Source organism: Sus scrofa, chromosome 5 (genome assembly GCF_054392235.1).
Source record: "Sus scrofa isolate SSC_HxYL_T2T_F1_AM1 chromosome 5, Sscrofa_HxYL_maternal_Yorkshire_Landrace_v2.0, whole genome shotgun sequence".
Lineage (NCBI taxonomy): Eukaryota > Metazoa > Chordata > Mammalia > Artiodactyla > Suidae > Sus > Sus scrofa.
In genome coordinates, this window is record NC_139387.1 from 68209863 (window position 1) to 68223074 (window position 13212).

Below are 13212 nucleotides of genomic sequence, written 5' to 3' on the forward strand. Positions count from 1 at the left end.
CCCTTTTTTAACTTCTTTTCCCCAGTAAAGGGATTTGTTTTGTTTCTTGTGCTGTCCTACAACCATTAAAAGAAAATTTCTTTCTTATAGTATTTGCTTCCTTGGGCTAACATGTGTCTACATGTTTGTTTTCCAGACTACAAGCAGAAAGGACTGGCGTTAACAGTGCCCAATCATTTTTAGCACATAGGAAATGCCTCTTACAACTCATAATGTTTCATAAATATTAAATATTATTTTAGGAGCATTATCTCATTTGATCCTCTCAATAATTCTGTGTGCTTGTCAATTTGATTGTAATAAATTCATTTGGTTGATGAATAAACAGGCTTAGTGTCTTAACCAATGTTAGGTCCGAGGTAAGTGAGGGAATGATTCCTGGTGTTTTTTTTTTTTTGCGTTCTGGCGGCATGTGGAAGTTCCCAGGCCAGGAATTGAACTCACACCACAGCAGTGACCCCAGTAGGTGCAGTGACAAGGCAGTTTACTTAACCTGCTTTGCCACAAGAGAATTTCCCCCAGGTCTTTTGACTGTTACTCTTTTTACTAAATCCCACTGAAGGCTAAAAGTCATTCAACAGGCAGGACCATTCTGTGTGATGGTAAAAGAAAGGTGATAATATTTGAAAAATAGGGTTTGTGTAAAGCTCACTTTGTCTTTCCTCATTCTTTGAAACTCACCCAGATGAGCATTCCTTCACTAATTGAATTTTAACTCTCCCATAAGAAACATGGGCTAAACCATTCAAATTGCCAAAACTCCAGAGGCCACCGAGGATAAACAAACACTTATTCAACGAAATGTTTTACTATTTAAGAAACTCTTTTATACCATGATTGTCAGAGATTTTCAGTTTCAATGTACCTTTCATCAGGCCTCCTGTTTGATGGATTCTTTTTACTTTGCTTTTATTATTATTAACCTCTAGATGCTAGATAACTAGCAATCCTCGTCTGAAGAGGAAAGGCCTGTGTTAAGAATCTAGCAGGAGAGCGGGCTGTACTTCAAATCTTGCTGTTCTAATTCCAGGTTGTATCTTTTTTTTTTTTTTTAATTTCAGTAAAATCATGTTTTGCTTTGAACATATATATTTCATATGTATGTGCATTTTAATTCCCACTTATTTAACATGTGTTTTGTAGTGATAATTTCAAATATTCACATTTTTCTTTCCTGTTATTACTTTGACAGTATGTTTTTACAGGACTTGACTACGATTTTCTCTAATGTCTTTACATTAATCTTTGATAGTGAAAGTACTTTGTAGCAAACTAACAGAGAAAAAATATGGGCTTTAGTGTTAGGCAGACGTAGACTTGAATCTTGGCTCTCAAAATTTTGTTGTTGTTGCTGGGCAATGACCCAATTATCCAAACTCTCAAAGCCTGTTTGCATTTGGTTTTTGGTCTGTAATAGGGAAATGTTGATACCTCACAGGCCTGCTGTGGATATTAAATGAAATAAAAAGCAGAGAAAGTAAACTTTAGTACCTTGTAGATGATAAACATGTAAGATGTTTGCTATTCCAGTTTTCAGGTTTAATCTTTATTCATCCCACTAAAAAAGGGGAATAAGGCCACACCCACCTCAAGGGATGCTCCTAGAATTAGAGACCCGACCAGAAAAGCCAGAGCGATTTGCAAACCTTAGCTCGAAACCCATAACAAATGCTTGCATATGCTCACACTGCTGTTCTTTCCTAATATAATATGACCTATCTAATTTTGAACATAACGTACTTTTCATTCTAATAAACCAAAGTCCACATCGCTGCTGCCCTCCCACGGCGTCGCCTAGTCTCTCTCGCGAGACTCCGCCCTCCGGTTTTCCTCTGGGGCTGCGGGAGGCGGAATGGCCGCGCTCGCAGTGACGTGTTTATCCTGAGCGTCTGACGTCACTACCAGGCGCCCTGTAGCACGTTGGCCAGGCCTTCGGCGGGCTTTTCGGGGACCAAGATGTCTATGGCCAGCGATTTCTACCTGCGCTACTACGTAGGACACAAGGGCAAGTTTGGACACGAGTTTCTGGAGTTCGAGTTTCGGCCGGACGGTGAGTTGAGCCGCTCCTGAGCGGTGCTGAGCTGGGGGAAGCGAGGCGGAGAGGCCGCGGAGGAGGCGGTGATGGGGAGGGCGAGCCTCCGCGGGCTTGGCGAGAGTGCAGTGGGGCTGAGGAGCTTAAGAATATCGGAGAGTATATTGGTTTTGTGAGTAAAAGGTAACTAATCGGTGTAAGTTATTTCAGAAAAGTCTATACTGCCAGATACTAAAATGGAACCTACAGTAATCAGAATCCTAGAATCTGCTCACCAGAAGGGACCTTAAAGGCCATCCAATTAAACGACCTAATACTCGAACGTTTTATGAGAACATCCCCGCCACGCGGTGGGCCTGTGGATGCTTATAATCTTGCGGTGAACAGTAACTTTCGAACTACCCATGCGTCCGTTTTATTCATTCATGCGCTGTATGTAAGGCAGCATGAATAGAAAAAAAAAATCTGCTGTTCAGAAGCTGGAAGCGGGACATGTAAAGAGAAATGAGTGTAACGATGTATTCTGGGTGCTTAAATATAGTTGTTCCATGTAGCATGCATTGAAACTCCAAAAACGGGGGAGTGGTTAGTTCTGGATGAAAGAGTCGGGTCATCTTTAGAGAAGGTGACAGCTGAGATGAGTCTCAAAATGAGAGTAGATATTGTCTTGGACGCTGAGGGAAAATAAAGGAGTCGGACTACTGAGAGCTGCAGGAGCCGGTGAAAGTGCCTGCTGCCCAAGTAATGGCAGCAATTTACATCTTTTGACAGCTCTGATTCTCTTTAGATCGTTGTACTGTATATAGAACTCTTACTGTAACAAGAACAGTCTTGTTAAAAGCTGCATAGGCTTTTCTTTTTAGAGTGCATGTTATGTGCTGGGCAACATGTAAAAACAAAAATTGAGGTTATATTAATGCGTCGGGTTCTTTAATTCCCCTCAAGGAATTAAATCTTGCTGAGTGACACAAACGTGAAACTAATCATAAGGCAGTTCTGATGGTAAGTGCTGTGCTCATGCTTTGGACAAAGTTCTGTGAAAGCGCAAAAGAAAAATTAGGGGAGGATCACATATTAGAAAAAGGGGAGAATATCAAATATTTTAGGTAGAAGTCAGGGTAGCTACATCTCTCTAATTATTTAGAAACCTTAATTACCTTAGTCTCCCTCATTCTACCCAAGTCTTTTTTAAATTTAGCTAAGGGGCCAGATTTACCTGAATTCTTCATCTGTATTTTTGGGTTTTTTTTGTTTTGTTTTGTTTTTGTTTTTTTGTCTTTTTAGGGCCGAACCTGGCGTATGGAGGTTCCCAGGTAGGGGTCTAATCAGAGCCGTAGCCGCTGCCCTATGCCAGAGCCACAGCAACACCAGATCCTGGCCGCGTCTGCAACCTACGCCACAGCTCATGGCAACGAGGGATCCTTAACCCACTGAGCAAGGCCAGGGATTGAACCCACAACCTCATGGCTCCTAGTCTGATTTGTTTCTGCTGCACCACGAAGGAAATGCCTTCATCTGTTCTTTATGTGATATTGTTTTCAGGACTTTTGCCTGTGAACAACTATCAGTGTGTCTGTATCACTTTTAGCCAGTCACATAAATTAGGTAGTCTAATATTATCAGGGAAATTTCATTCCAGGACAATAGCTCTCATCTGCCACCCCACCATTCCACATACTTCTGTCAGTAATAATGAGTCCTATAAACAATGATTCCTAAGGGACCTCATCAGGGTAACCTATCATTCTAGAGGATAAAGATCGCAGTACATCTTGGAGTTCCCCTCCTGGCTCAGCAGAATCAAATCTGACTGGTATCCATGTGGGTGCAGGATCAATCCCTGGCCTCGCTCAATGGGTTAAGGATCTGGCATTGCTGAGGCTGTGGTGTAGGCCAGCGGCTACAGCTCTGATTCGACCCCTAGCCTGGGAATTTCTGTATGCTGCAGATTCGGTCCTAAATAGACAAAAAAAAAAAAAGTTAACAGTACACCTGTACCTGGGCAACTGACTGAGGAGAGGCATGCCTCAAGGAGTACACCTAAATTATGTATATATCAGCTAACAAAACGGCCAGTTTTTATCCAGAAGCTGCACATAGTTGGTATTCTTCTTTACCATAGTTCTAAAATATTAGCATTGCCATAATACATACACACATTCATTTGAAAGAAAATAATTAAAAGAACAGTGGGGAAAGCATGAGTATTAAGAAGGTATATCTAGATTTGAATCTTGTGTGACCCTGGGCAAGGTATTTAACTCCCTGTTTTCTCAACTGTGAATAAAGAATAAAACCTACTTTTTATTTATTTATTTTTCAGATTAGGTTAAATGCTCTGGGTAAATAACTTAGCAAAAATAAGACATATAAACTTTAGAAGAAATATTAGTTCCTTTTTCAGATTCCCTGTTGAGATCGTGATATAGATTAAGAAAATGGGCCTTGAAAATGACCCTCCCATTGTATAATTATAATTGAAGGCATGGAATTTAAAAAGTTGCCTGGCTTCAACTTTAGCCAACATATATCCAGCATTAATCTTATGCTAGGAGGTAGGAAATATTAATACAAGTAATAGTATAAAATGGTTTCTACCTTCAAAATTGCTTATAGTGTCATTATTTTATTTTTTAGCAGTTTTTGCTATTTAGATTGAATTTTTTTCCACTCCCCACAGGAAAACTTAGATACGCCAACAACAGCAATTATAAAAATGATGTCATGATCAGAAAGGAGGTAAGTTCTTTTCAAATGTTTCATTTTTTTTTTTTGCATATAAGCCCATTTTCCTCCTGTCTGTGTTTTTATTTACATATTTTAAAGTACATTAAAGGCTGTAAAAAAGCAGCTAATTTGTAGATTGAAAAGGGATTCCAGTTGTAGCATCTGTAACAACAAAAGAAGCAATCTGAATATATTAAATTGTAGTCCCACATTTGAGCATATTATTTAATTTATTCATAACTAACTTTGTCTTCTTACCCTATTTGTCATTTAAAACTAATTGATAATCATGACTTAAACACAGTATGAATTTTAAATAAGAGGTGCAAAAGTTAGGTGTAAGAAAAAGTTCAAAGTATCAACTGTGATGTGTATTTGTATTTTTCTCTGTTCACCCTGTAGATTTTGCATTAACCATTCTGAAATATTTGAGTCCATGTTACAAATGAAGAGGATAAGATTTAAAAAGGGACTAGGATGTGGAGAGGGAAAAATATATATTTAAAGGAAAGGGCAAGGGAGTGAAGAAAAATCATAAGGATGGATGATTTTCTCCCAACTTTTGCTTTTAGAATCAGAATTAAGGGTTTTTTTTTTTGATATTCTATTTGAATACTCGGGATTTGTAATTTTATTATTTCTTTCTGAGGTATGGGGAGAATAGACCCTGAAATTTTTATAACCTATTTTCAGGCTTATGTACACAAGAGTGTAATGGAAGAACTGAAGAGAATTATTGACGACAGTGAAATTACAAAGGAAGATGATGCTTTGTGGCCTCCTCCTGACAGGGTTGGTCGGCAGGTTTGTATTTAGTAATTCTTTATTTTTAAAATATTTATTTATTTATTTTTGCTTTTTAGGGCGGCACCCGAGGCATATGGAATTTCCCAGGCTAGGGGTTGAATTAGAGCTATAGCTGTGGGCCTATGCCCCTATGCCACGGCCACAGCAGCGCGGGATCTGAGCCGGCGTCTGCTGCCTATACCACAGCTCACATCAGTGACAGATCCTTAACCCACTGAGCAAGACCAGGGACTGAACTCGCATCCTCATGAGTCCTAGTTGGGATCATTAACTGCTGAGCCATGAAGGAACTCCCATGTTTAGTAATTCTTTAAATATGTAAATAATAAAAATTGTTAGTATAATTGTTATGTTTCTCCTTATTTGTTTAGACTGGATCCTCACTGAGTTTTGGGTTTTCCGTTTAGTAGGCATCTGGTAAATACTAATTTTATTTCACTTTGCCTTATTTTCTGTGCTACTTCCTATAAGTAAAGGAATCAATGCATAGCTGTCAATTTATATGTCTTTCTGAACTTTGCAGCTGCCCCAGCTAAAGTTACGATGTTTTTCACACTATTATGAATCATTTCTATTGTAGGTTAATTACTTTTATTAGGAATAATAAATTCATAATTAATACACATAGGAAAAAAACACAGGTGTTTGTTAAATTTGAGCATTAGGATTCTCATTAACTACCTAAAATTCACTTTCTTCAGATTTATAACTTTGGAAATTCTTATTTGCCCCAGAGAGGGACTTGATTGGTTTCTTTGTTCAAACTAACCATTGCCTTTCCCTCTCATATTCCCTTCAGAAAAATTGATGTTTCTCAGAGGGCTGCTGAAGAACTCTGAAGGCCTAATTTCACTCTATAGAAAGACAGTTTGATTTCTGAATTGGGTCTTTTCACCTCTTGGAGAAATGAGATATGACCCCAGGAGGAAGAAACATTTAATTTCGCTGTTGTATATTCCCAAGGATTATACTGTTTAACAGCTCCTTTGACTACAAGAAAATGTGGAGAAATCTAACAGATGCTGACGCTCTGTAGCAGTAACTTAACACTTCTATTTAAAGAAACATTATTTAGGAAAGCAAAGGTAATAGTTATCAGTATTTTATGCACTGTAAATACTTTTACAAAGTAAATTTTGATCTTTTTGTCTTATGTGAGTATGCATATGCATTAAAAATCAAAAACTATAGCAACAAAGCTTTTATTATCTCTTAGATTGAGGGAAACCCAGTGTTTTCATCTACTCACTTGATGTGTTCATGCGTTTTAATTAGTGGGGAGGATTACTCATGCTCTAGAAATTGTCTATTGAATCTTTAAGACAGACTTTATGACCGCTAGAGAGCCTTTGTTAAATCTCCATTTTGTGTGTGCTATGAACGGTGCATAATTAGGTCTTCTGATCAAGCGTATAGCTAGGAGTGTCTTTAATGGCATCTGTTAACTTAAACTGAAAAAGCTGTTAATTTAAACTGAAAGCAGTTATAACTTTTTAATTTTTCATTTTAGATTTGCAGATAAAATTTGGAGAAAAATTTATACTGTAATTTTGGCACGCCAGAAGCATCTGTATTATGTTGCATTTGTTTTATTCTTAATTGTTTTCTGAAGTCAGAAGACTATGAATTTCTTAGTCCTATGATCCAAGGTTCAGAAATTTGTATTATCATTTACTAGTGATTGTAAATATCAACGATTTTTTTCCTCTGCTTTGGGAGTCTTGAATTTCACAAAATTGTGCTAATAAAGCCTACCCTTGTCAGGGTTTTTGGCCTAATTTTAAGGATTACAGAGAATGTAAAGTCCTTGGCATAGGCTCTAACACACAGTAGGTGCTAAAGTGGTTCTGTTGTTAATATTATGCAATGTATCTGTAGAGTCTGGTAGGAAGGATAAATGTATTTATCATATTTAAAGTAGACTTATACCCATAGTATTAATTTTTATTGACATTATAAAGAACATCCCAGTGCCACTCTGAAGTATATCATTCATTTGATTGTATCTTCTTTATGGCATCTCTGGAGAGCAATTTCTTTTTCATTTTTTCATTTTTATTGAAGTATAGTTAATTTATAAGGTTGTGATAATTGCTGTACCACAGAGTGATTCAGTTATACATGTACACACATCCATTCTCTTTCCCACATAGATTATCATAGAATATTGGATAGAGTTCCTTGTGCTACACAGCAGGTCCCCACTGGCCAGTCATTCCATGTACCTCAGTGTGCTTATGCCCATCCCAGAGCCCCAGGCCATCCCCCACCCCCACCTGTTCCCCTTTGGTAACCGTAAGTTTTAAAAAGTCTGAGTCTGTTTCTGTGAATTGTTGATTCATCCTAGTATTGGGGACTCCTGAAGCAGTTGATGAGGTTTTTATTTTATAGTTTATAGAAAAGGTCAAGTTTCTTTTTTTTCTTATTTCCTGTGATCGCTGGAAAGCTTGCAGATAAAATTGGGACCTCATATCGCAAGAGTAAACTGTCTTTGGGATGGATTTTTATATTAACTACATTTCTCTGTTTAATTTTTTTCAGGAGCTTGAAATCGTGATTGGAGATGAACACATTTCTTTCACCACATCAAAAATAGGTTCTCTTATTGATGTTAATCAGTCAAAGTGAGTATGTTAAAGCATTTGGACTAAATTGACATAATTTGTTAGAGAGGCTCATTTTAGAACTATAGATTATTTTAATTCCATCCTATATCAGTTTATATGTGTGTAATCCTGATTTTTATATCAGTGATGACTTGTTATCAAAGAATTCAGCATTATATTTTTTATTGATTGCCAAAAAATCTTAATCTCTACACAGTATCACAAAATTTAACAGAAATCCTTATTGGATTTATCAGCCTTATTAGTCTCATCACATCATTCTCTTCCTTGGGTAAATACTTGAAAGAAATAGAAAAAAACATAGTATGGCTTAAGTATGGCTCTAGCTACTTGTGTCTTCCTAAGCTCTGTGTCTCTGCCACATACCATTGTCTGAACCTCTCTGCCTTCAATTATTTCTTTCCATTCTTTCTCCTCTAAATGTTCTTATACTGTCTTTTTCCTATCACCCTAAACTATAATAACTTGTTTGCTTAACCTGTTTCATTATAAACTCCATGAGTCCAAATTTCCTGCCATGCCTGACAAACAGTAGGTGCTTTATAAACATTTATTAGAGGAAGGAGAAAGAAATGAATGCGTATTAACTATTGGATACAAAAGGCTACGTTCATAAAGACTGACCGGATACTTTTAAACTGTCATATATCTATTTTCTCCTAGTTGCTGAGGGTGTTGCATTTGTGTCCTACTGGGATTATAAATAGATAGTGTTTTTTGAAAAGCAGTTTGATAGTATGAGTTAAAAGCTGTTAATATTTTTCATTCATATTCATCCAGCTAATTTCATCTCTGAGCATTTATCTGTTCTGGGGAAATATTCTGAAATAATGAAAAAACTTTATTATTCATAAAGATGATCATTGAAAACTTTGTAATTGAAAAAAATACGAATGTATAACAAGCAGAGAATTTTTAAATTAATTAAAAGTTATTGTCAATTTTTTTGGTATAATATAAAAAGTAATGTTTAAAAGGCCACAGGGAATGTTTTTAGTTATGAAAAATTAGAGAAATACCAATACTGTGAAATTATATAGTATTGAGTTTTTCTATCTTTATAATTTTATTTGCCTTATGCATTTTTGTGATGTATAACTATAATTTTTGTAAGGATATAAATACTTTAAATATCAGGTGAATACTGGTGAAGAAATTGATGTATTTTTTTCTTACAGAAAAAAAGATAAAGATTGGAATTGTTGCATATAACCATTTTAGTTATCAGCAAATCCTTCTCCTAAATTAATTTGTCTTAATTGTTTTAGGTTTTTGGTTTTTGTTTTAGGAATTAATTTGTATTTTGTTTCATTCTAGGAGCACAAAAGTAACTTTTATCTTTTTAAATTTTAGGGATCCTGAAGGCCTTCGAGTATTTTATTACTTGGTACAGGACCTGAAATGTTTAGTTTTTAGTCTTATTGGATTACATTTCAAGATTAAACCAATCTAAATTGTATGTTTTTTTGAAACTTTTTATATTTAATTAAGGGATGGGTGAGGGAGGGGTTGTCATTTATAATACTGGGGTTTTTATGAATGCAAAGCAAACTTTTTGTATGCAAATTGAAAATAAGAAAATACATAAACATGGAGTTCCCTTGTGGCACAACAGGTTAAGGATTCCGTGTTGTCACTTGTGGCACAGGTTCTATCCCTGCCCAGGAACTTGCACATGCTGTGAGTGCGGCCAAAAAGAAAGAAAAAGAAAGAAAATACATAAATGGACTTAATGGTTATCTTCACTTGGGTCCAAGTGGGTTGGCCAGCCCCACATGCATTAAATTCTGTAAATAAAAACCACCTTTCATTGAAATGTTGCTCTAATAAAATATGTCAAAGCCTGGATGGAGAGTGTTTTTTTTCCCTCCAGGAGGCTGTATCTGATTTGCTTCAAAGATAATAAAAATTGTTTTAGTAGATGTATCGTATGACAGAGGTTCTTTCATGTAGATATGTGCAGCCAGATTCCCACCTGTTTAAAGGAATTGAAGATCTTCCTTGTTTCCACCGTACCCTGACGGAATTTAATTTTTTGGTGCTTACAGAAGTTTTTTACAGAAGGTGTTGGGTTTTTTATGCTTGTCGCAGACCCCTCTGGTTATTCACATTTAAGTGGTTTGGTATAAGCGGTGATTTCCTCAAGGTTACAAAGGTGAAGTCAGTACCCCAAGTTAGGCACATCTTTTATTAGGCCCTTATTCTCTATTTCGCATTATGTATATTTTGTGTCTGTGGGAAATAAATGAGTTCTCAGCTATAAAAATTACTTGAAATGTAGACTTAACATAATGTGTGTGTGTATTTATATCCCAACTCCTAGTGAACATTGTCTCACTCATTTAATAATACTATTTGAATGTTATGAATATTAAAACATTCATTAAAAAATAAATTTTGTGCGACACTAGTTTTATATGAAACAGGATTTTTATAGCACTCAGGTCAGCAGGTACATTTCCCCACCTCCCACTTCCCCCGTAAATAGAGACCTCTTGAGATAAATGTATTTTTCAAGTGTTGGTTTTGTGCTCCATGCCTTCTTTGGTCCCTTCATGGAATGGAGTGTCACCACTCAACACCTAGTACAGACTTTTCCATATTGTAGGTGCTTTGTAAAAGTTATTCAACTCATTGTCTTTTGTACTTAACTGCCTGCAGGTTACTTGTCTTTTTGTAACTTAGTCTGAGGTGTAAGAGATTCATTTCTTTCAGTTATCACGATTATTCTTGTGTATGTGCTTATGCCACAGAGTGGTATATTTGAACACATTGGTTAGCATGTGTCTTTTGGATGTGGCGCAACAGTGATGCTAAGTTCTATGAGTTGCTGAACCAAAGCAACACACAGTGCAACAAGGAGGACTGTGAGAGTCAGGGTGATCCGTCGGTCTGTTCCATTCCATTTTATTTACTTATATACTTTTATTTTGAATTTCTAGATTTTGTACCTCCTCTTACAGTTTAAGAATGAGGGTAGATATTTCATTGATAGCAGAATGAGTCTATTCATGTGGGCATTTACAATATGAATATATGTGATAGCTGAGATGATTTATATATCCTATTGTTGGACTACGTTATTTTCGTTTGAAATGCGTGAGACCTGTGAACATGGGTTGAGCTATATTTTTAATGACAGATCCATATGGTTTTTTTCTTTTAAGGACCATGGTTTGAGCGCAGTTTTAAGTTCACAGCAAAATTGAGAAGAAAGTACAGAGATCTGTCTCCCCTCTACCCACACCCCACCCATACATAGCTTCCCCCATTATCAACATCTCCCGCCAGAGTGGTACATTTGCTACAACTGATGAACCTACATTGACACAATCACCAAAACCCATAGATTATATCAGGTTTCACTCTTGGTATTGTACATTCTATGGGTTTGGACAAATGTATAATGATATATCTGTCATAGTATCGTCATGTCACATTTTCACTAACCCCCAAAATCCTCTGTGCTCTGCCTATTCATTTCTCTACCCCCATTCCCTGGCAACCTCTAATCTACTGTCTCCATGGTTTTGTTTTTTTCCATGAAGTCATGTAGGTGAAATAATACAGTATGTAGCCTTTTCAGATTGACTTCTTTAATTCTTTAGTACACATTTAATTTTCCTCCCTGTCTTTTCATGGCTTGATAGTTTTTTTTTTTTTTAAGGCTGAATAATAGTCCATTGTCTGGATGTACCACAGTTTATTTATCCATTTACCTACTGAGGGACATCTTGGTTGCGTCTAAGTTTTTGCAATTCTGAATAAAACTGTAGACATCCATGTGCAGGTTTTTGTGTGGATCTTAAATTTATTATTTTAATAATTGATTTCTTAGCATTATGTGGCAATGAGTTATAATGGAAAATTAAAACAAAACACAACAAAGGTGAATGGATGATTTGAGGGTGCGCTTGGAGTCCAAACTGTGATACAATGGAGAGGACACTGAAGAATTGAAATTCTTAATTGTGGCACTCCTTCAAAAGACCATGTTCCTTTCCAACTTATGAATAGACCTCTATCACTTAGTGGCACAGAAACTGAATAGCTATCCAAGATTTTTTTTTCCGTTATTTTTTTTCATGCTTATTTTTTCCTCTCATTTAGTTACTTAGAAATTGCAGGAATGATGGCTGCTGTTTGGTTGGCTGCTGGACGCCAGTTGGGACAGTACAAAGGATTTTAACTCTAGAGCCTTAGAATAGTTTTTTTTTTGGTAAAGATAAGAAGGATGAATAAAGTAGCTAATTAGGGAAACAGGAAAACTCAAACAGGAGGCCTTTTGAGTTTTTACTGTAAGACCCAGGAAAAATTTGTATTGCAGGGTGGTGTCAAGGTTAGTCATGAGGACAAATGACTCTGGAGGTGGGAGCCTGGCCATGTGAGGTTGCTTCCCCCAAATAGGGTAATGCAGACCATCTTTCCCTGGGAGCTGGTGGTTATTCCTGAAGACTTCACTTGAGGCTGGGACAGGAAGAACAGCCTGCTCCTGTAAAATGATAAGCCATTGAGGGTTGAAGGTGTGACCATGAAGTTTGAAGGTGTGACTAGAAGCTGTGTGGTAAGCTTCTAGCAGACAAAGCTGGTATTGCCAGGAAGGGATGGGTAAAATGTGTGGTTTCCTAATTGAAGAAGGCCTTTACGGTAAAACAGCCAGGAAGTATATAAGCAAAAGCTTTATGTATTCACATTGTGTACGTGTTATGTGGTGTTTTGCACAAAAGTGAATTGGGAAGACCAGGTATAAGAACATTCAAAACATTCTTTAACTTTTTCATCTTTCTGTTTTATTAACTAGTGGTCATGACAGATGAAGCTGAGTGCTTCCAATTTTGTGCTTCTTTGATCAGTTCTAGGAGTTTCAATGAGTCCCCTCTGAAGTTACTGCTGTTACTGTCTGATGCTGGTTGTTTTCTCTTTTAGGGAAGGAGTCATCTTTTCCAGAAATTGGAACTTGGTAATAAAAAGAAAGTAGAGTTTAGAGGGAGCAGCTACACAATTCGGCTTTCCAGTTAT

General features: G+C 36.7%; 1 protein-coding gene across 5 annotated transcripts; it reads left to right on the forward strand.

Annotated features, from left to right (window-relative positions):
• Positions 1-1904: 1904 nt before the first annotated feature.
• MAGOHB (mago homolog B, exon junction complex subunit) lies at positions 1905-10039 on the forward strand. Of its 5 annotated transcripts, XM_084956780.1 has the most exons (7): positions 1905-2050; positions 2978-3034; positions 4713-4771; positions 5453-5563; positions 6366-6651; positions 8108-8190; positions 9547-10039. In XM_084956780.1, the coding sequence occupies exons 5-7, from the start codon at positions 6586-6588 to the stop codon at positions 9644-9646; spliced, it is 249 nt and encodes an 82-aa protein (XP_084812906.1). In that variant the 5' UTR covers positions 1905-2050; positions 2978-3034; positions 4713-4771; positions 5453-5563; positions 6366-6585; the 3' UTR covers positions 9647-10039. The 5 variants fall into 5 exon arrangements, 4 of the variants coding, with proteins under 4 accessions (XP_084812906.1, XP_013843826.1, XP_013843825.1 ...); XR_014803848.1 differs by lacking the exon at positions 2978-3034; XM_013988372.3 differs by lacking the exon at positions 6366-6651.
• The last annotated feature ends 3173 nt before the right edge of the window (positions 10040-13212 follow it).

Coding starts and splice junctions, on each gene's coding strand:
- MAGOHB (XM_013988371.3), top strand. CDS start 1,957: ATGTCTATGGCCAGCGATTTCTACCTGCGCTACTACGTAGGACACAAG. Junction 5,564..8,107: donor CTGACAGGGTTGGTCGGCAG/GTTTGTATTTAG, acceptor AATTTTTTTCAG/GAGCTTGAAATCGTGATTGG. Junction 8,191..9,546: donor ATTGATGTTAATCAGTCAAA/GTGAGTATGTTA, acceptor TTTAAATTTTAG/GGATCCTGAAGGCCTTCGAG.